General features: G+C 38.2%; 1 protein-coding gene across 2 annotated transcripts in view; it reads right to left on the reverse strand.

The window, feature by feature from the left end:
* The window catches only part of plppr3a (phospholipid phosphatase related 3a), a 32985-nt gene that overhangs the window by 9513 nt on the left and 834 nt on the right, over positions 1–22638 (reverse strand). For both annotated transcript variants that reach the window (XM_022668964.2, XM_049467143.1), the window contains exons 2-6: positions 9360–9460; positions 5406–5591; positions 4224–4353; positions 2265–2460; positions 1182–1239 (exon numbers count right to left, since the gene is read on the reverse strand). In XM_022668964.2, coding sequence (XP_022524685.2) covers positions 1182–1239; positions 2265–2460; positions 4224–4353; positions 5406–5591; positions 9360–9437 — 648 coding nt within the window. In that variant the 5' untranslated portion in view covers positions 9438–9460. The remainder of the gene's footprint in view (positions 1–1181; positions 1240–2264; positions 2461–4223; positions 4354–5405; positions 5592–9359; positions 9461–22638) is intronic.

Raw genomic sequence — 22638 nt, forward strand, 5'->3', positions numbered from 1 at the left:
TATCTCAACATCAGTGTGTATTACAGTTGAGACTGAGACTGAGTGTGTGGCCTGATTTTTCAGACCCGAGTCAGTCAAGTGTGTAAAAACCCCTCGCCACCCCCAACACCCCCTGCATAACGAGCTCCTCGTTAGTCAGCTTCAGTTAGCTCTGCCTCGTTGACCCCAATGTGGGACTACAACTGTTAATTAAGACACCAGCTAGATTCACATCGTTAAGGGACAGACGGGCAGATGCACACATCAGGAAAGCGTCGGGGAAGAGTGTCGGTAATGAGCGAAAAACTCGGACAGCGCAGCCAAGCTCCTCGCAGCCTTTTCCTCCCAAACCTTTCATTAAAATCTCCTCAGAAACGGCAGGAAATCTTCGGGTTTCAGTGGCAAACAGATGTTCTTTTGCTGAAGCTCTGCTTGGTTCGACAGCCGATGAAAACCCAAAAATCAGTGTCTTAGAAAATTAGAATATTATATAAGATCAATTGGTACTTTTGGGACATTGTGGGCAGTATGCCAAGTCCTGCTGGAAAATGAAATCTGCATCTCAATAAAAGTTGTCAGCAGAGGAAAGAAGCATGAAGTGCTGTAAGATTTGCTGGTAAAACAAAAACTGAACTGACTTTAGACTTGATAATAAAACACAGTGGATCAACACCAGCAGATATCAGACATGTCTCTCCAAACCATCACTGATCATCAGTAAATTCTACATTTCATTTAAAGTAAATCAAGGGAGCAGAGTCTGGAGGAAGAGTGGAGAGACACACAGTCCAAACTGCTTGAGGTTTAGTGTGAAGTTTCCACCAATCAGTGATGGTTTGGAGAGACATGTCTGATATCTGCTGGTGTTGATCCACTGTGTTTTATTATCAAGTCTAAAGTCAGTGCGGATTTCATTTTCCAGCAGTGTTATATAAGATTCAAATTTTCTGATACGCTGATTTTTTGGGTTTTCATTGGCTGTAACTTTACAAGAGCTGCCGTTTTAAAAATGATATGAAGGAAATTCTTAGATTTTTACTGAAGGGGTTGGATTTACAGACAGACAGAATAACTCTGGGGTTGCCAGAGTGAAGCTATTTCAGTATCAACACTTCTCTGAGACGAGATCAAAAAAATAAGCGAGGGTGTGTTCACTCGTGTCTCATCGCCGGGACCGCTAGGAAATGTAGAGGAATGCTTACGGATATGTAGACAGCTGCGAAGCCTGAGAGCGTTGCATGCTGGGAGGGGAAAGTTTTCCTGAGAGAGAAAGAAAGAGAGAGAGAGAGAAAGGTCTTTTAGTAAGACATGAAAAAAATTAACACTTAAGCTCTGAAATAAAAACTCAATAAACAACCAGAGCCCAGAGGACGAGTGGAGGACATACAAGAGGTAACAGGGAAAAGAGGAAGAGTAGGGATGATGTAAGACAAGACAAGACAAGACAAGACAAGAAAAAGCAAGGCAGATTTATTTGCATACAGCAGCACCTCTCAAAAACAGTGGCAACTCTTCTAATGCTCTTTCTGTCAACTGGTAGCATTTTAACAGCACCATATTTGCTAAACGCAGCTTCCCCATGTTTGAACTTTACAGTATTTTTTTGCACTATAAGGTGCACTTAAAATCCTTTAATTTTACCAAAAATCGACAGTGCGACTTATAATCCAGTGCACCAGTGTATGAATTTTACCAGTCAGGTATTAAGAAGCAGTATGGTTGATATATGGTTGTAATTGCATACTAGGTGGTTACAATTGTGTAGCTAAATGGTTGCTGTGATATCCCAGGAGGTTTCTATGGTGTTGAAAAGTGGTTGCTGTGGTGTTGCTAGGTGGTTGCTAAGGGGTACTTATGTTGTCCCAGGTAGCTGCTATAGTGTTAATAAATGGATGCTATGGTGATGCTAGGTGGTTGCTAAGTGGTGGTCTTGGTATTTTAGCTGGTTGATAAATGGTTGTTATAGCATTCAAGGTGGTTGCAATGGTATTGCTAAGTGGTTGCTCTGGTCTCTGGTCTGGTAGTTGCTTTGGTGTTAATAAGTGGATGCTATGGTGTTGCTAGGTGGTGGTTTAGTGGTGAATTTGATATGTCAGGTGGTTGATATGTGGTTGGTATAGCATACTAGGCGGATACAAGGGTGTAGCTAAGTGGTTGCTCTGGTCTCCCAGGCAGTTGCTTGCAGTTTTCCTTGAACGGAAAGGTGGTAGACTCACAGAACTTCCGTGAGAGGTGGGATGTCTGGATCTCCCAGGATGCAGGTGTGTGTGTGTGTGTGTGTATACCTGGCGGACAGTATGGCGTACTGGTCTCGTCCGGAGCAGATGTCCTGGGTGATGTATGGGTTTTTATCGCAGGCCACGCCCGGCAGCGTGTAGTTGGGTTTACAGACGGTCAGGAAGAATGGGGTGTGGTACCCAGTGGAGAGCTGAATGACATCAGTGACCAGAGCTGTGGCACAGAGTCCGAACACATGCACACCTACAGACAGAGAGAGATCATATAAGTGGTGAGGTGTTATCTTGTGAGTGAGGTTGAACACTGGTCAGCATGTTCATGGTAAGGCTATGTAAAATATAGGAGTTGGAGTGAGGTCTGGTTTCCATGGTGGCGCTAGGTGGTTCCTAATTGGTTTCTATGATATCCCAGGTAGTTGCTATGGTGTTGCTAAGTGGTTGGTATGGTGTTGCTAGGTAGTTACTATACAAAGTGGCTGTTATAGTATCCCAGGTGGTTGCTATGGTGTTGCTAGGTGGTTACTAAGTAGTTTTATGATATCCTAGGTAGTTGCTATGATGTAAATAAGTGTGGGATATAGTACACCAGGTGGTTGTTATGGTATAGGTAGAGGGGTGCTTAGCAGCAGCTGCGGTATCCCAGGTGGTTAGTATAGTGTTAATAAGTGGTTTCTAAGGTATTGCTAGGTGGTTACTAATTGGTTTCTATAATATTCCAGCTAGCTGTTGATTATGATATCAAAAGTGGTTGCGGTGGTGTTGATAAGTGGTTGCTATGGCATTAACAAGTGTTTGCTGTGTTGTTTGCTAGGTAGTTGCCATATTAAGTGGCCGTTATAGTATCCAAGGTGGTTGTTATGATGTACCTGTTGGTATTTGTGGGATATAGTATACCAGGGGGTTGTTATGGTACAGGTAGAGAGGTGCTAATTGATTGCTATGATATCAAAGGTAGTTGCTATGGTGTTGATTAGTAGTTTCTATGGTGTTACTAGGTGGTTACTAATTGGTTTCTATAATATTCCAGCTAGTTGTTGATTATGATATCAAAAGTGGTTGCAGTGGTGTTGATAAGTGGTTGCTATGGCATTAATAAGTGTTTGCTGTGGTGTTGCTAGGTATTTGCTATATTAAGTGATCGTTATAGTGTCCCAGGTGGTTAGTATGTTGTTTATAAGTGGCTTCTATGGTGGTTACTAATTTGTTTTTATAATGTCCCAGGTAGTTGTTGATAAGTAATAGCTGTGATATCCCAGGTAGTTGCTATGGTGTTGGTAAGTGGTTCTTATGGCATTGATATGTGATTGCTATGGTGTTGCTAGGTAGTTACTTTACTCTGTGGCCATTATAGTATCCCAGGTAGTTAGTATGGTATTGATAAGTGGCTTCGGTAGTGTTGCTAGGTGGTTACTAGTTTGTTTCTATGATATCCCAGGTAGTTGTTGATAAGTAATAGCTGTGAAATCCCAGTTAGTTGCTATGGTGTTGGTAAGTGGTTCTTATGGCATTGATATGTGGTAGCTATGGTGTTGCTAGGTAGTTACAATACTAAGTGGCCATTATAGTATACCAGGTGGTTAGTATGATGTTGAAAAGTGGCTTCTATGGGATTGCTAGGGGTTTACTAAATTATTTCTATAATGCCCCAGGTAGTTTATGATAAGTGATTGCTCTGATATCCCAGGTAGTTGCTATGGTGTTGGTCAATGGTTGCTGTGGTGTTGATAAGTGGTTGTTATGGTGTTTCTAGATAGTTACCGCCCATTATAGTATCCCAGGTGGCTAAGTGGATGCTAAATTGGTTCTGAAATGTATGTGGCTTAATGTGATCACATGGTATGCTATCTGCATTTTAATTGGCTGTTTTATTAAAAAGCAATTTCCCCAGCGTTTTCTGTGAACTGCAGACTTTATTACATTATAAAACACAAGTAAAACATAGTTTAAATCAGATACAGCTGAGTAAAGCTTCTCCTCCTCGTTCAGCAGAGTCAGAGCAGAGCTTACCCACGAATCTGACGGTTCTGCGCAGGAAGGAGTTGAAGCTGCAGCCGCCGGCGTTAATGCTGGACTCGGAGCCGGGCCGGGCCTTCAGCCGCGACTGCATGCAGTAGATCAAAGCTTCACCCAGCATGATCTGAGACACACACACACACATATATGCACATTACACACACACAGACATTACACACTTTACACTGCAGGTGCCTGGAGCTACACTTCACACACACTCACCTTTAAACATATGCTAAAATTAGCCACAGATAGAACGAGGTGAGACCTTGAGAGCAGAGCAGAGGAAACGCTCAGAGATCTTCAGTAACTCTGTTTTTTATATTTAATCCAGCTTCATCACAAACTCGCTGATCGCTCTGATTACAGACAGAGTGCATTTCTGGGTCATTCCATTAGTAGAGCTTCATTTTAGTTTATAGAAATGTACGCCCTGTACCTTTATTAAATATATTAGATGGTTTTAAAGAATTACATCAGGTGGTATATCAGGTGGCAGGGGCGTTTCCTGGGTATGTAAAGATAAGATATATATATATATTACAATAAGTATCCTGATATATAATGTATATATAGCACTATGATGTGTAGTTTATTAGCTGATCAGCTGGATCAGGTGGAAAACATACAATTTTAGGACAGAGACCAAGCCTTCCCTACTAGCCCCCCGTGCTATGCAAAACCAGCGAGCCTATTGGCTGTTTCTCCTGAAAGGCGGAACTTTATCCTTAAACTGGCTCCGTGATTGGCGTTGTAGATTTTCTATTCACACAGTGGCCAGTGGTCTGTCTCCTCATTAATAATATAGCTGAGCTGAGTGAAACGATTCGGGGCTACTGGAAAATTATTCGAGGATAAAGCCCCGGAAGCCCAGGCCAGGCGACGCCCCTGTCAGGTGGTTGGCAAGTGGTTGCAATAGCATCCCAGTTGGTAGCAATGGTACCCTAGGTGGTTAGTATGGTGTTGATAAGTGGTGTCTATGGTGTTGTTAGGTGGTGATTATATTATTTCTATGGTGTTGCTAGGTGGTTGCTAAGTGGCTGTTCTGGCTGGTTGTTCTATGGTGTTGCTAAATGGTGGCTTTGGTATGTCTGGTGGTTGGTAAGTGGTCCAGCTGGCAGCGGTTCTAAAATTATGGCTGATAATATTTTTTTGAATGTGTGTTCAGTTACTGACCGAAGCCGCAGGTCCGGCGAAGGCGAGGCTGAGGAGCATTAGGAGAGGAATGAGCTCGTCCCCCGTCTCCACATATGGCATACTGAGAGAACGGTCAAAACACCGGAAACCCACTTTAGCCGGCTGCAGAATATCAGTCAGCTCCAGAAAATACAGAGAGATCATCGAGGAGGCCACGATCGGCAGCTGGAGAGAGAGAGAGAGATAGAAAAAGAGAGAGAGAGAGAGAGGTTATTACATATACTAGTGCATCTTAAAAAAAATCCGCATCTCCATAAAAGTTGTCAGTAGCAGAGGGAAGCTGTAAGATATGAAGTGCTGTAAGATTTTGTGGGAAAACAAAACTGCACTGACTTTAGACTTGATAATAAAACACAGTGGATCAACACCAGCAGATGACAGACATGTCTCTCCAAACCATCACTGATTGGTGGAAACTTCACACTAAACCTCGAGCAGTTTGGACTGTGTGTCTCTCCACTCTTCCTCCAAACTCTGATCCCTTGATTTACAAATGAAATGTAAAATTTACTGATGATCAGTGATGGTTTGGAGAGACATGTCTGATATCTGCTGGTGTTGATCCACTGTGTTTTATTATCAAGTCTAAAGTCAAAAGCAGTTTTGTTGGAACACTGCCCACACTGCCAAAAGTACCAATTGGTCTTATATAATATTCTATTTTTATTTTTATTATTTTTAGACACTGATTTTTGGAATTTCATTGGCTGTAAGTGATAATCATTAACAATAAAAGAAATAAACGCTTAAAATAGATCACTCTGTGTTTATTACATCTATATAATATATGAGTTTCACATTTTGAACTGAATTATTGAAATAAAGTAACTTTATACTATATACTTTTCAATGATATTCTAATTGTTTTAAGATGCACTAGTACATACTTGCATAAACACAACATACTAAAATATATATTTCCTGTTAACTAACTGATTCAAATTTGACTGTTTAGAATATACATACAGCTCTGAAAAAAAAATTAAGAGACCTCTTCAGTGTCTGAATCAGTTTCTCTGATTTTGCTATTTATAGGTTTATGTTTGAGTAAAATGAACATTGTTGTTTTATTCTATAAACTACAGACAACATTTCTCCCAAATATAAATAAAAATATTCTCATTTAGAGCATTTATTTACTGAAAATGAGAAATGAGTGAAATAACAAAAAATAAAAAAAGATGCAGAGCTTTCAGACCTCAAATAATGCAAAGAAAACAAGTTCATATTCATAAAGTTTTAAGAGTTCAGAATTAATCAATATTTGGTGGAATAACCCTGATGATTTTTAATCACAGTTTTCATGCATCTTGGCATCATGTTCTCCTCCTCCACCAGTCTTACACACTGCTTTTGGATAACTTTATGCTGCCTTACTCCTGGTGCAAAAAATCAGGCAGTTCAGTTTGGTGGTTTGATGGCTTGTGATCATCCATCTTCCTCTTGATTATATTCCAGAGGTTTTCAATTTGGTAAAATCAAAGAAACTCATCATTTTTAAGTGGCCTCTTATTTTTTTTCCAGAGCTGTACATACATCACATACGCAGAGTGAGTAGTTCAGCTCCTCCACCAATAACTGTATAGATTACAGTATATACATCTCCATTCCAGTCAAAAGTTTGAAATGGTACAAAATCCAGTGTACAAAATTTGGTAAACTGTAAAGTAAAACTGCCAGGGCCTTTAAATATTAGTTTATTTTAAAAGTCTCTCTCTCTCTCTCTTCTTTCTTCTCTAACCCGGTGTAAATTCCTCCTCTAAGGTGTGATCATTAACTCGTAACCAGACACAAAACGCCGGATATCTGCTTAAGTCTTCCTAATCCAGCCTGTAATTCCGTTTAATCTCATTAAACTCTCCCTGCTAATGAAAACACACACCACTGCTTCCCATCACCTCCCATTATCCACCAGCTCACTCCCAGCATCAGACTGGAGCTCCTGACCCAGAATCAGAGAATACATTTGCAGCTCATCCTGATAAATATTCAAATAATAATATTCAAACAGCATCTCACGTATGAGTCACAGAAACCACAGCGGCAGCAATTATCTACAGAACCTACAGAACCACCTGCGTACAGATTCACCGTATAGTTGGCCCGCTTTTAAGCAGGTTTTTATAATGTGAGATTCAAAGTTAGAACGCTAGGTGTCAGAAACGGGCCAACGAGTCTAAAAGCGGCGAGAGTGAAGTTTCAGCGCAGAAAAACGGGCCAAAGAGTCTAAAAGCGGAGAGAGTGCGCATTTCTAGCGCAAAAAACGGGCCAAAGAGTCTAAAAGCGGCGAGAGTGCGCATTTCTAGCGGCAAAAACGGGCCAAAGAGTCTAAAAGCGGAGAGAGTGCGCATTTCTAGCGCAAAAAAAGGGCCAAAGAGTCTAAAAGCGGAGAGAGTGCACATTTCTAGCGCAGAAAACCGGGCCATAGAGTCTAGAAGCGGCGAGAGTGCGCATTTCTAGTGCAAAAAACGGGCCAAAGAGTCTAAATGCGGAGACAGTGCGCATTTCTAGTGCAAAAAAAACGGCCAAAGAGTCTAAAAGTGGAGAGGGTGCGCATTTCTAGTGCAAAAAAACGGGCCAAAGAGTCTAAAAGCGGAGAGAGTGCGCATTTCTAGTGCAAAAAACAGGCCACAGAGTCTAAAAGCGGAGAGTGCGCATTTCTAGTGCAAAAAACGGGCCAAAGAGTCTAAAAGCGGAGAGAGTGCGTATTTCTAACGCAGAAAAACGGGCCAAAGAGTCTAAAAGCAGAGAGGGTGCGCAGTTTTAGCGCTGAAAAAGGGCAAATGAGTCTAAAAGTTGCCGTAATTAAGGAGTTTATTATTAAGAGACATCATGAAATTAAACATCAATTTGAAAAATCTTAGTTTACACAACACTGTCAAATATAGATAAAGATAGTAAGTCAAGTAAAATGGTGTGTAAATGAAATAATCAGGAAATTGTATTATTTAAAGTGGTATATTTCATTATTTGTTTTATTACAGAGTCTGTGGCCCGTGAATTCAAATATATTTCTCCTTCTGGCCCCCAACAAAAAAATTGTGCTCTCTCAGGGCTCTGGCAGTTAATGGCAAGCTGCATGAACAGGATTTGAACCAGCGATCTCCTGATCATACTGGCAACAATTAGCCTGCTAAACCTAAAACTTATAATTAATATCTTACTTATGAGTGCCAATCTATGGATGGACTGTTTCCCTTCCATATTAAAGGGTGCCCCTTATTCTTTAGTATAACCTTATTTTATATTTTATATTTATTTTTGCCCCTTCCCTTCAAACAGCCTGAGTTTACCACTGGTTACAAACATGATCCCCACCCAGTTACCAGCTTCTGGCAGCATTTCTAAAGATTCTTCCTCCATTCCTCGTGGGCAGTGCCCTACAGATCACTGATATTCTTGAGTTTGCTCTTGAACCCACCTTCTTCAAATCCCACCAAACATTTAACAGAAGGTTTATTTATTATTTAAGTGACTTTGATGGTCACTCCAGAATCTTCCAGGACTTCTTCTAAAACTGAGAATTAGAGGAGGTAGTTTGAGGTATGTTTGGGATCATTGTTTTGTTACATGATCCAGAGAACCCCAATGTTTCATAAAGTTTCCACACAGAAGGTGTGAGGTTTTGTCTACAAAAGCACCAATCAGTGTATTTTTGAGCTGATTGCCAATTGAGGGCGGGGCTAGAAGCCACCTTAACCTTTCCAGGCAAACTTGGAAGCTAATGGTGTCAAAAAGTAAGTGGCAACTTGCTCTTATAGCCTTCAACACTGAGGCCAGGTAAGAAGAATTTAATATATGTTTCAAATAGGGCCCTATAAATGTTAATCACTTCAGTTCTGCACTTTATTTTAACTCATTCTGAATGAAATATCTGATTAATTAATTGATACATGTTCACAATCAGTGAATAAATGATACAGCAGGTCTCACCTCCACAAAGTAGAAGCATGGCAGCAGCGTCATGCTGTCTTTGGGCGGCTTCTTGGGTTTCTCTTTGGGAGAAATCATCTTGGGGCTGGATCTGGAATGCGCTGAAAATAGAAATAAACTCAGTTTACACCAGCGTCCAATCAGAAATCATCTACAATAACAGGGAACAGATACAGAAGTGATAAAAGAACTTAGAACAGACATGTCATATATTAATACATGTAATGGGAGCCTCAAAACAAAACTCTCAAATGACCTGAAACCAAAGATTATTCAACATCATGGTTTTTAGAGGATGGATACAAAAAGCTCAAATCTCAGAGATTTCAGCTGCAGTTTCCACTGTGAGGAACAGAGTGAGGAAATTAAGAACCACAGACACAGTTCTAGTTAAAGAGCTGAAGCTGCAGAACAAGAAAAATCTCAGATAATCAGAGGAGAAGGATGGTGAGAACAGTCATAGTCAACCCACAGACCTCCAGACCAGCTACAAACACCTACATCATCATCCTGCAGCAGATGGAGTCACTGTGCATCGTTCACTATTCACTATTCAGTGCACTTTACACGAGGGCTGGATACTTCAACAAGACAATGACACTAAACACTGATCAACATCTACTAAAGCACTAAAGTCTTCATGCAGAGGAACAAGTACAACATTCTGGAATGATCGTCTCAGAGCAGGGTTGTCCAAACTTTTTTTTGTTGGGGGCCAGAAGGAGAAATATATTTGAAGTCACGGGCCACAGACTCTGTAATAAAACAAATAATGAAATATACCACTTTAAATAATACATTTTCCTGATTATTTCATTTACACACCATTTTACTTGACTAACTATCTTTATCTTTGACAGTGTTGTGTAAACTAAGATTTTTCAAATTGATGTTTAATTTCATGTCTTTTAATATTAAACTCATTCATTACGGCAACTTTTAGACTCTTTGGCCCGTTTTTCTGCATTAGAAATGCGCACTCTCTCCGCTTTTAGACTCTTTACCCTGTTTTTCTGCGTTAGAAATGCGCACTCTCTCCGCTTTTAGACTCTTTTACCCCGTTTATCTGCTCTAGAAATGCGCACCCTCACTGCTTTTAGACTCTTTTACCCCGTTTATCTGCTCTAGAAATGCGCACCCTCACTGCTTTTAGACTCTTTTATCCCGTTTTTCTGCCTTAGAAATGCGCACCCTCTCTGCTTTTAGACTCTTTTATCCCGTTTTTCTGCTCTAGAAATGTGCAATCTCTCCGCCTTTAGACTCTTTTACCCCATTTTTCTGCGTTAGAAATGCGCACCCTCTCTGCTTTTAGACTCTTTTATCCCGTTTTTCTGCGTTAGAAATGCGCAATCTCTCCGCCTTTAGACTCTTTGGCCTGTTTTTCTGCGCTAGAAATGCGCACTCTCTCCGCTTTTAGACTCTTTTACCCCATTTTTCTGCGTTAGAAATGCGCACTCTCTCCGCCTTTAGACTCTTTGGCCCGTTTCTGACACCTAGCGTTCAAACTCTGAATCTCACATTATAAAAACCTGCTTAACAGCGGGCCAACTTTCATTCTATTTCTAAAATACCTCGCGGGCCGCTCCAAAAAAAAGGAAACGGGTCGCAAATGACCCGCGGGCCGTAGTTTGGACACCCCTGTCTCAGATCATCTCAGATCATCTCAGTCCCCAGACCTGAATATTATTATAAATCTGTGGTGTGATTTAAAGCAGCTGTTCATGATCAGAAACCAACAAACCAGACTGAACTGAAGATGATTTAAATGTTTAGTAAAGAAGAATGAGCTAAAATACCTTCAACCAGAAGCAAAAACAGACTCTCATTGGAAGCTATAGGAAGAGTTTAGAAGCTGTTATTTCTGCAAAAAATGTATGCACCTGTCTACTTGAGTTTAAAGAATTATTGCACACTTTCTGTAAATCCTATAAACTTCATTTCACTTCTCAAATATCACTGTGTTCATCTGCTATATGATATATTAAACTGAAATTGCTGATCTGAACAACCAATGATTTATAAAGAAAAATCATAAAAAAATATCAGGGGCTCAAACCTTTTCATAGCGCTGTATGATGTTGATGGTCTCAGGGGTCTTTAGATAAATCATCACACTGAGTGCTTTATTAAGCATATTTCAGTGGTGTGTGATGGATGATTGATACGGATGGCTTCACCCAAACACTCACACACACACACACACACACACACACTCTCACAGATCTCACACTCGGCCCACAGGGAGCCCTATTACCTCCACTGAAAGCCTGACCTACTGAACTATTAAAGCTGTTTTCATCCACACGTTACGAGAGGTGTGTGATACACGCTTCCCTTTCATCTTTCATTACCCAAAAAAAACTCAGATAAAAAAACGAAATTAGAGCGTGAGCCGCTCGCAAATCCAAAACAATCTGTTTAATACATCTAAATGAGGAAAAACGCCAGAGCCTTTCGCTGGCTGGAGGCTAAATATGATAACAGTGCCGCGTCTGAACCTGCACTCCTCAGAGCAGGAGGAAATCAATTATAGAGTGGGGCAGAGCGTGGAGAAACACACACAAAAGAAAGCCTGAGCCGCTCAGAAACAGACTCATCCTCCCGCAAAAAAAATGTCCTCCAGCCTTCAGGTGCTTAAGATCATAAACATGAACCTCAATCAGAGACTCCGTTCTGGACTGAAAAACCAGTGAACTCAAAAACATCCACTAAACATCTCAAAACACCTAAAAACTTCCAACATAAGCTCCAAAAACATCCAAAAACACCTAAAAACTTCCAAAATAAGCTTCAAAAACATCCAAAAACACCTAAAAACGTCCCAAATAAGCTCCAAAAAAATCCAAAAACACCTAAAAACTTCCAAAATAAGCTCAAAAACATCCACTAAACATCTCAAAAACACCTAAAAACTTCCGACATAAGCTCAAAACACATCTCAAAAACACCTAAAAACTTCCCAAATAAGCTCCAAAAACATCCAAAAACACCTAAAAACGTCCCAAATAAGCTCCAAAAAAATCCAAAAACACCTAAAAACTTCCAAAATAAGCTCAAAAACATCCACTAAACATCTCAAAAACACCTAAAAACTTCCAAAAAAAGCTCAAAAACATCCAAAAACACCTAAAAACGTCCCAAATAAGCTCCAAAAAAATCCAAAAACACCTAAAAACTTCCAAAATAAGCTCAAAAACATCCACAAAACATCTCAAAAACCTCTAAAAACTTCAAAAATAAGCTAAAAACACCTCAAAACACCTAAAAACTTCCCAAATAAGCTACAAAAACATCCAAAAACACATAAAAACTTCCAAAATAAGCTCAAAAACATCCACAAAACACCTCAAAAACCTCTAAAAACTTCAAAAATAAGATCAAAACACCTCAAAACACCTAAAAACTTCCGAAATAAGCTCAAAAACATCCACTAAACATCTCAAAACACCTAAAAACTTCCAAAATAAGATCAAAAAACATCCACTAAACATCTCAAATACACATAAAAACTTCCGACATAAGCTCAAAACACCTCAAAAACACTTAAAACTTCCAAAATAAGCTCAAAACACCTCAAATACACGTAAAAACTTCCAAAATAACTCAAAACATGCACAAAACATCTCAAAAACACCGAAAACCTTCCAAAATAAGCTCAAAAACTTCCAAAATAAGCTCAAAAACGTCTACAAAACACCTCAAATACACCTAAAAAAATTCCAAAATAAGCTCAAAAACATCCAAAAATATCTCAAAAACACCTAAACACTTCCAATATAAGCTCAAAAACATCCACTAAACACCTCAAAAACACCTAAACACTTCTAACATAAGCTCAAAAACATCCAATAAACATCTCAAAACACCTAAAAACTTCCAATATAAGCTGAAAAACATCCAAAAACATCTAAAAAACACCTAAAAACTTCTAAAATAAGCTCAAAAACACCTAAACAAACTTCTAAAATAAGCTCAAAAACATCCAATAAACATCTCAAAACACCTACAAACTTCCAAAATAAGCTGAAAAACATCCAAAATAAACTCAAAAACATCCACAAATCATCTCAAAAACACCTAAAACCTTCCAAAATAAGCTCAAAAACATATCAAGAGCATCTGAAGAACGTTTCAAAAACATCTTAAAAACACCAAAAAAACTTTTAAAATTAGCTCAAAAACACGTCAAGAGCATCTTAAAAACATCTCAAAAACAGGTCAAGTACATCTGAAGAACATCTCAAAAACATCTCAAACATATCAAAAAAGAAATCTCAAAAACAGTCTAACAATCTGTCTCAAATTATTCCAAAACATTTCTAAAACAGCTCTAAAAAATATATAAAATATATTGTTAAAAAACAAGCCTAAATATAAAGCTTAAAAACATCCCCATTTTTGTAAAAAAAATGAGCAAACCGGCTGCCTTAAAAAAGTTAAATAAACTCAACTTATCTGGTCTTACAGTTTAACAAAAATAAATAAGTTAAATCAACTTCCCCTTTAGTTGTAATAACTTGATGTTTTAAGTTATGCTAACTTAAGTTTTCTTTACTCACTACTTAACTTTTTTAAGGCAACCGGTTTCCTCAATTTTATTAAGTAAATTCAACTTTTCCGGGCTTAAAGTGTAGCAAAGCATCAAGTCAGCATTTCTTGTGTTTGAGACGCAGCCTTAGTAGCAAGACTCACAAAACATTCTGGTCCACGATTAGCTTAAATAGAATGCTATGAAGCTCATAGTGCTCTCAAAAAGACAAAATTAAACTCTAAATGTGCCAAAATGCCTCATAAAATGCAAATACAGAGCATTTCAGTCACAGTCACAGTGCACAGAGCAGCTACAGCAGGGGTGTCCAAACTACGGCCCGCGGGCCATTTGCGGCCCGTTTCCTTTTTTGGAGCGGCCCGTGAGGTATTTTAGAAATAGAATGAAAGTTGGCCCGCTGTTAAGCAGGTTTTTATAATGTGAGATTCAAACTTTGAACGCTAGGTGTCAAAAATGGGCCAAAGAGTCTAAAAGCGGAGAGAGTGCTCATTTCTAGCTCAGAAAAACGGGCCAAAGAGTCTAAAAGCGGAGAGAGTGCACATTTCTAGCGCAGAAAAACAGGCCAAAGAGTCTAAAAGCGGAGAGAGTGCGCATTTCTAGCTCAGAAAAACGGTCCAAAGAGTCTAAAAGCGGAGAGAGTGCACATTTCTAGCGCAGAAAAACGGGCCAAAGAGTCTAAAAGCGGAGAGAGTGCGCATTTCTAGCGCAGAAAAACAGGCCAAAGAGTCTAAAAGCGGAGAGAGTGCGCATTTCTAGCGCAGAAAAACAGGCCAAAGAGTCTAAAAGCGGAGAGAGTGCTCATTTCTAGCTCAGAAAAACGGGCCAAAGAGTCTAAAAGCGGAGAGAGTGCACATTTCTAGCGCAGAAAAACAGGCCAAAGAGTCTAAAAGCGGAGAGAGTGCGCATTTCTAGCTCAGAAAAACGGGCCAAAGAGTCTAAAAGCGGAGAGAGTGCACATTTCTAGCGCAGAAAAACGGGCCAAAGAGTCTAAAAGCGGAGAGAGTGCGCATTTCTAGCGCAGAAAAACGGGCCAAAGAGTCTAAAAGCGGAGAGAGTGCGCATTTCTAGCGCAGAAAAACGGGCCAAAGAGTCTAAAAGCGGAGAGAGAGTCTAAAAGTTGCCGTAATTAAGGAATTTAATATTAAGAGACATCATAAAATTAAACATCAATTTGAAAAATCTTAGTTTACACAACACTGTCAAATATAAAGATAATAACTGAAGTAAAATGGTGTGTAAATGAAGTAATCAGGAAAAAAGTATTAAATATTTAATTATTTGTTTTATTACAGAGTCTGTGGCCCGTGACTTCAAATATATTTCTCCTTCTGGCCCCCAACAAAAAAAGTTTGGACACCCCTGAGCTACAGTGTTCAAACAACAAAGAAAAATACAAAGTTACGTGTTTTTAAAAGCACAAAAACGATATATTCACACAGCAGAACTCAAACAGTGCTGGCCAAACACTTAATCTCGTTCCCGAGCAAAGCGTGAGACCAGCCCCCAGCGTGGAGAGCGTCCCATCACTTCTGCCTCTGAGCTACTACTGAACACAAAGAGAAGGTCCACAGCTGAGAGGGGCTATCCATCTTCCCCTGTCCCCTTTATTCTATAGAGAGAGTGGAGGATACAGGGCGTGGCTAAACACACAGTAACGCCTGAATAGTGAAGAAAAAAAGCAGGAAATGTGGAAAACCTCAGAACCTCCAGTACCTTCACTATAGCTTTAAATTCACTGAAATTTTTAATTGCCCCTTTAAAGATTTATTTTGTTTTTCGCATTTTTCTCGCACTTAGATTTGACAGACTATCAAACAAACTTTAATATTAAACAAATAAAATTCTGAACAATTATAAAAAGCACTTTTTAAATGATGATTTTGTTTATTAAGGAAAGAAAAGAGTCCAAACCTATCTAGCCATTTGTGAAAAAGTGAACTGTGATTAATCACACTTTTTACAAAGCTGTGTTCAATTTCACTACTAACGACAATCAGGCCTGATTACTGCCAGACCTCTAGAATCAAGAAATCACTTATATAATAGAACCTGTCTGACAACATAAAGCAGATAAAAGATCTCAAAAAGCAGCACATTATTAAACCCCTATCTGAAAAAAAACAAAAAAAAAAAACATGTCATTTATCATCAGTCTCGAAAAGGTTAGAAAGTCATTTATTTCTAAATCTTTGGGACTCCAGAGAACCACAGTGATTCACTATTATTCACTAATGGAGAAAACAAAAATTACTCCAAAAGGGCATGGTCAATTCATCCAGGAGGTCACAAAAGAACCCAGAACTACATTTAAAGAACTGCAGGATCTCACTCGCCTCAGTTAAGGTCAGTGTTAATGATTCATTAATAAAAAATAGGGGTGTGACGAGACACTAATATCACGAGACGAGACAAGACACGATACTGGGTCCACGAGAACGAGACTGAAATTTACCAACTAACATCTTGATGATCTCCAGAACTTTGGAGAAACACAGGAGCTTCGCTGACTGATTAAAACCCTGACAACAGGCAATCTTTAGAGTCAATTCCTAATTCCTGTTCCAACACTTTTGGAGGGGAATATATAACATGTTATTGTTATACGTTATTGTTATACGTCTGTGTATCTTTGATAACATGAGGGCGCTCAAAACCACAAAAGGCATGAACTAATTTTCTTAATTTATCATGGGCGTGGTTAATTTTGGGTTTAACATGAAATAAACCAATCAGTGTGTCAGTTGTCATTCTCTTTTTGAGCTCTCAGATGAGCTCTGACTTTGGCACATTCATATCTTAACAGTGCAGCATTTTTGTGCGTCTCAGCAGAGACAGATACTGAGCTGCTCGTTCACACTGTGAAGACACACCAGCAGCTCATTTAAGGGAACAGAAATGTTATTTTATTCTTTATTCTGTTTATTGTTGAGGTAAAAGTTGGGTTTGTGCTCTGCAGCGTGTCTGTGTGAGTGTGTTTAACGAGTGGGGGTGTACACAGAGAGCTGGGAGCTCCTGTGGAAATAAACTCTGATGACTGACTGTTGTCAGGGTTTTAATCAGTCAGTGGAGCTCCTGTGTTTTCCACCACCAAAATATACAGAAACACATCAGAAATTTACCTGAACACACCTCACTTCCAGACCACCACACCCATCAGTGTAGAATTATAACTAAACTCTATAGATGCTTATTTGATGGCACAGATGCAAGGCGTGAAAATAGACTGCTGACGGGGTGTAAGATAGCAAAGAGCATCACAACACACTATGCACCGGGTGTACGAAGTGTTTTAGGCCTTGTTTTGTCCCATTTATCCTTCAAATTACTTTCTCCTGCTGCAGAACCCAAGTACGTCTGAGCTTGAGGTCACAAACAGATGGCTGGATATTCTCCTTCAGGATTGTCTAGTAAACAGCAGAATTCCTGCTTCCATCTTTTACAGCAAGTTATCCAGCAGCCCAAGACCATCATACTACCACCACCATGTTTTACATTCAGTATGATGTACTTTTTTTGAAATTATGTGGTTTGATGAGTTTTACTTTAGATGTAACGGGACACAAACCTTCCAAAAAGTACCACTTTTGTCACGTCAGTACTGTAAATAATATTTACCCAAAGTTCTGGAGATCATCAAGATGTTAGTTGGTAAATTTGGAACTCTCCCATGGAGACCATTTTCACCCAACACAGGAGAAACACAGGAGAAACACAGGACCAAAATATACAGAAACACGCCAGAAATGTACCTCAACACACTTCACTTCCAGACCACCACACCCATCAGTGTAGTCAGATTTATTCCTAAATTCTGACTCTATTTTAACAGCGCGGACGCAAGGCGTGAAAAAATAGACTGTTGACAGGGTGTAAGATAGCAAAGAGCATAGCGACAAGCCTTGTGCAAGGTGTACGAAGAAGATACAGGAAAAGGGCATGAACAACTCATCCAGGAGGTCACAAAAGAACATCATACTGAATGTAGTAAAACATGGTGGTGGTAGTGTGATGGTCTGGGGCTGATTTTTTGCTTCAGGGTCTGGATAACTTGCTGTAATGGAGGGAAGCAGGAATTCTGCTGTTTAACAGAAATCCTGAAGGAGATTCAGAATCCGGCTATTTGTTTGTGACCTCAAGCTCAGTCGTACTTGGGTTCTGCAGCAGGACAATGACCCAAAGCACACAAACAAATCCAACGGTAACACTTTCTATGAATGTCATCTTTATAAGACTCTATAAACATAATCAGAACACATTATAATGCATTCATAAGGCATTATAAACATGGCTATACATATTTATAAAAATGTATAATTCATCATAGCCATGTTTATTATGCATCATGAACTGTGATTATAATGCATTTATAGCTGTGTTTATAACATGTTATACATCGATACCAAGAGTCCTACCACTCAGTCCCAGCTTGCAGACTGTATTATGCTAAAAAAGCTTCCAACTTATAAACACACCGTCAATAATAACCACTCATAAATTATTCTTGTCTTGAATATAATATTAATTATAGTCAATTATAATGTATTATAACAGGTCCTTGTGCGCTCTAAGTAAAGTGCCAGACTTTCATTGTGGGACTAGATTATTAATAATAGAGATATGCTATTTTAACATATATATTATAAACACAGCTTATAGTGTATTATGATCACAAGTTATAATGCTTAATAAACATGGCTATAATGGGTTATGCATTTTCATAAATATTTATAGCCATGTTTATAATGCCTTATGAATGCATTATCATATGTTATGAATGTGGTTATAGAGTCTTATAGAGATGACATTCATAGTGTTAACAATGCAACTCTAAATGACTTAAAATAAAAACTAAATGAAGGTTTTGGAGGAGGGGTTTAGTCAAAGTCTGGGTGATTGAGATGCTGTGGATGATCTTAAACAGGACGTTTATGCTGGAAAATCCTGCAATGTGTTTGGATTAAAACAATTCTGTAAAGAAGAGTGGAACAAAATTCCTCCACAGAGATGTGAAAAAAATCATTGCCTTTAAGTTGTTGGTTTGGAAATTGTTTTTTTTTTCCCTTTGATAAATAAAATTATCATTGAAAAGTGCTTTTTTTTGCATTAACTCAGGTTATTTTTGTCTGATATTAAAGTTAATAATTAGAAAAATATCAAAAAGAAATCTGTAAGGGGCAAATACAGTTTTTTGCCCCTGTATATATTAATATAATACATGACTGACAGTAATAAACAGATTCTGATGAAGGTCAATGAGTCCCTCAACCCCTCTGCACTGGTGTTTAATGAAAAACGTCTTTCTAGGAATGGAAAATATTCCAGGCCGCTCCAGTATTCCCACTGAACCACCTTCCTCTAATAAAATCATCAGAAAGCAGCGCAGTCATCATCACAACACTACACCACTACACATACCCCACCTTATTTCATCATGTCTGCTGATACACCATCCCCAGAGCAGATACTCTATACACACACACACACACACACACAGAGACAGGCTGTGCTCACCTCTATCTTGCCGATGCTGATTGAAAACGCAATAAAACAAATACTGTCTTCTCAATCTAACCCTTGTGTGGTGTTCGTATTTGTGTTACTCGTTTACTTTGTTATTTGTATTTAATTCAGCAAAATTAAGCAATTTTACATTAAAATGCTTTACACATGCTCGCTTCACCTAAATTGCAAGCAATATAAACAGCTTACATGGTTAATATTTGCCCTTTACCTTTCTTATGTTACATTTCTTTCAAAAAGTGCTACTCTTTTTTTTTTATTAGTTTTTTAATAAAATGTAAAAGAAAATGAATTAAACTCAAGATATGAGTAGAAAATTTGTTTAGTTTCAAATTTACAAATGAAGCAATGTTTATAAGCCCTTGGCCAAACATACTGTATGTAATATAAATGTGTAGGGGGGTGGGGGGGGTGGGCTGGTGTACAGTGTGTGTTTATCGAAAATGTGTTTTGATATATGTTTCTCACAAAAAATGAGCCAATGCCAATGAGTTTGAGTTAAAAAAAATATTTTTTTAGTATCATTTGATAAAAAATGAAAACGGGTCCCACAGACCCGAACACCACACAAGGGTTAATAAAAAAATGTTTATGCAAATTGCAGTAGCTCACAATATATTATAATATACTCACTGAGCCACACTCTACTCTAACTAATTTTGAAGGCCCACGCCATGCTCTACAGACCATAATATATTTAATCAGCAACAGTATACTCCATCCAAAACACATGGTTCAACACTGTAGCATCATACTTACATCATACAATAAAACCCCTGTTTACTCAATGCAAAACAGGATACTGTGCAGATTGAGTGGCGGATTTCATTTTCCAGCAGGACTTGGCACACTGCCCACACTGCCAAGAGTACCAGTTAGTCTTACATAATATTCTAATTTTTTTGAGACACTGATTTTTAGGTTTTCATTGGCTGTAAGTCATAATCATCAACAAAACAAGAAATATATTATATGATAGAGTTTCACATTTTTAACTGTATTTTATTTAGATGCACCTGTATGAACTAAAAACTAAAACACACAATTCTTAATATAAACATCACTATATATTTATTTGGCCACATTACACTGTACTAAAGAATATAAGCCACACTATATTAGACTCAATGTATATTACTCTACACCACACTACACTCAATTAGAAACATTAATTTAGTCAAATTATGTTAAAATAATAACACTATACTCAACTGGCAATACTATACTCAAGAAGCCATACTATGTCCAATAATCCAATATATACTCATACTATAAACATAGTAACATATGTACTAAGCCATAATACACTTGATTAGTCAAACTATATTCAATTACACACAATACACTCAATAATAAACTTTATACTTCAAGGGGGACACTGTACTTAATAAACCACACTATACTCAGTTATCCATTCTATACTCAATAAAAGCCACTATCTACTCAAATATTCACTATATTTGCTTAATGAAATCATACTTAATTAGTCCCACTATACTTAATAAATCACACCATACTTATTTAGCAACACTATACTCCACTAAGTGGATTCACAGTATTGTCAGTAAAACATACTTAACTTAACTAATCACAATGTGACCTGTGAGCCACCAAGCAACACTATATTCAATAGTCTCACTGTACTAAAAAAGCCATACTATACTCAGTCACAGTATCTTTAATAAGCCACACTATACTCAGTTAGTCCCACTGTACTCAACAAGCCACACAATACTCAACGTCACACTGTACTCAAAAAGCTGTACTATACTCAGTCACAGTGTCTTCAATAAGCCACGCTATACTCAATTAGTCGCACTATACTCAATAAGCCACGCTATACTCAATTAGTCGCACTATACTCAATAAGCCACACTATACTCAATTAGTCACACTATACTCAATAATTCATACTATACTCAATTAGTCGCACTATACTCAATAAGCCACACTATACTCAATTAGTCACACTATACTCAATAATTCATACTATACTCAATTAGTCACACTATACTCAATAAGTCATACTTTACTCAATTAGTCACACTATACTCAATAAGCCACACTATACTCAATTAGTCACACTATACTCAATAAGTCATACTATACTCAATTAGTCACACTATACTCAATAAGCCACACTATACTCAATTATTCACTCTATACTCAATAAGCCAAACTATACTCAATTATTCACTCTATACTCAATAAGCCAAACTATACTCAATTAGCCACACTATACTCAATTAGCCACACTATACTCAATTATTCACACTACTCAATTAGCCACACTATACTCAATTAGCCACATTATACTCAATTAGCCACACTATACTCAATTATTCACACTGTACTCAATTAGCCACACTATGCTGAATTAGTCACACTATACTCAATTACTTACAATGTACTCACTAAGCCATGCTATACTCAGCGTCTTCAGTTAGTCACACTTTACTCAACATATAAGCCACACAATACTCAACATCACACTGTACTCAAAAAGCCATACTATATTCAGTCACAGGATCTTCAATTAGTCATACTTTACTCAATAAGCTATACTATACTCAGTAAACCACACTGTACTCAAGTTGTCACACTGTGCTCAACAAGCCATACTTTTTTCGGTCACAACATCTTCAATAAGCCACACTATACTCACTGTACTCAATAAGCCATACTATACTCAATAGGCCACACTATATTCAATTAGTTACACTGTACTCAATAAGCCATACTATACTCAATAAACCACACTATACTCAATTAGTCACACTGTACTCAATGAGCAATACTATACTCAATAAACCACATTATACTCAATAAGTCACACTGTACTCAATAAGCCATTCTATACTAAGTCACATAATCTACAATAAGCCATACTATACTTAATGTCACACTGTATTCAACAAACCATACTTTACTCAGTCACAGCATCTTAAAGAAGCCAAGCCACACTATACATGATTACTCACACTATACTCAGTCACACTATACTCAATTAGTTACACTATACCATGCCATACTATACTTAGTCACAGCCTCTTTAATAAGCAACCCTATACTTCATCATTCACACTGTACTCAATAAGCCATACTATACTCAATTAGTCATACCATACTCAATAAGCCACTATATACTTGATTACTCACAGTGTACTCAATAAACCATAAAATACTCAGTCACAGTCTCTTTAATAAGCC

The sequence above is a fragment of the Astyanax mexicanus genome, chromosome 18 (genome assembly GCF_023375975.1).
Source record: "Astyanax mexicanus isolate ESR-SI-001 chromosome 18, AstMex3_surface, whole genome shotgun sequence".
NCBI lineage: Eukaryota > Metazoa > Chordata > Actinopteri > Characiformes > Acestrorhamphidae > Astyanax > Astyanax mexicanus.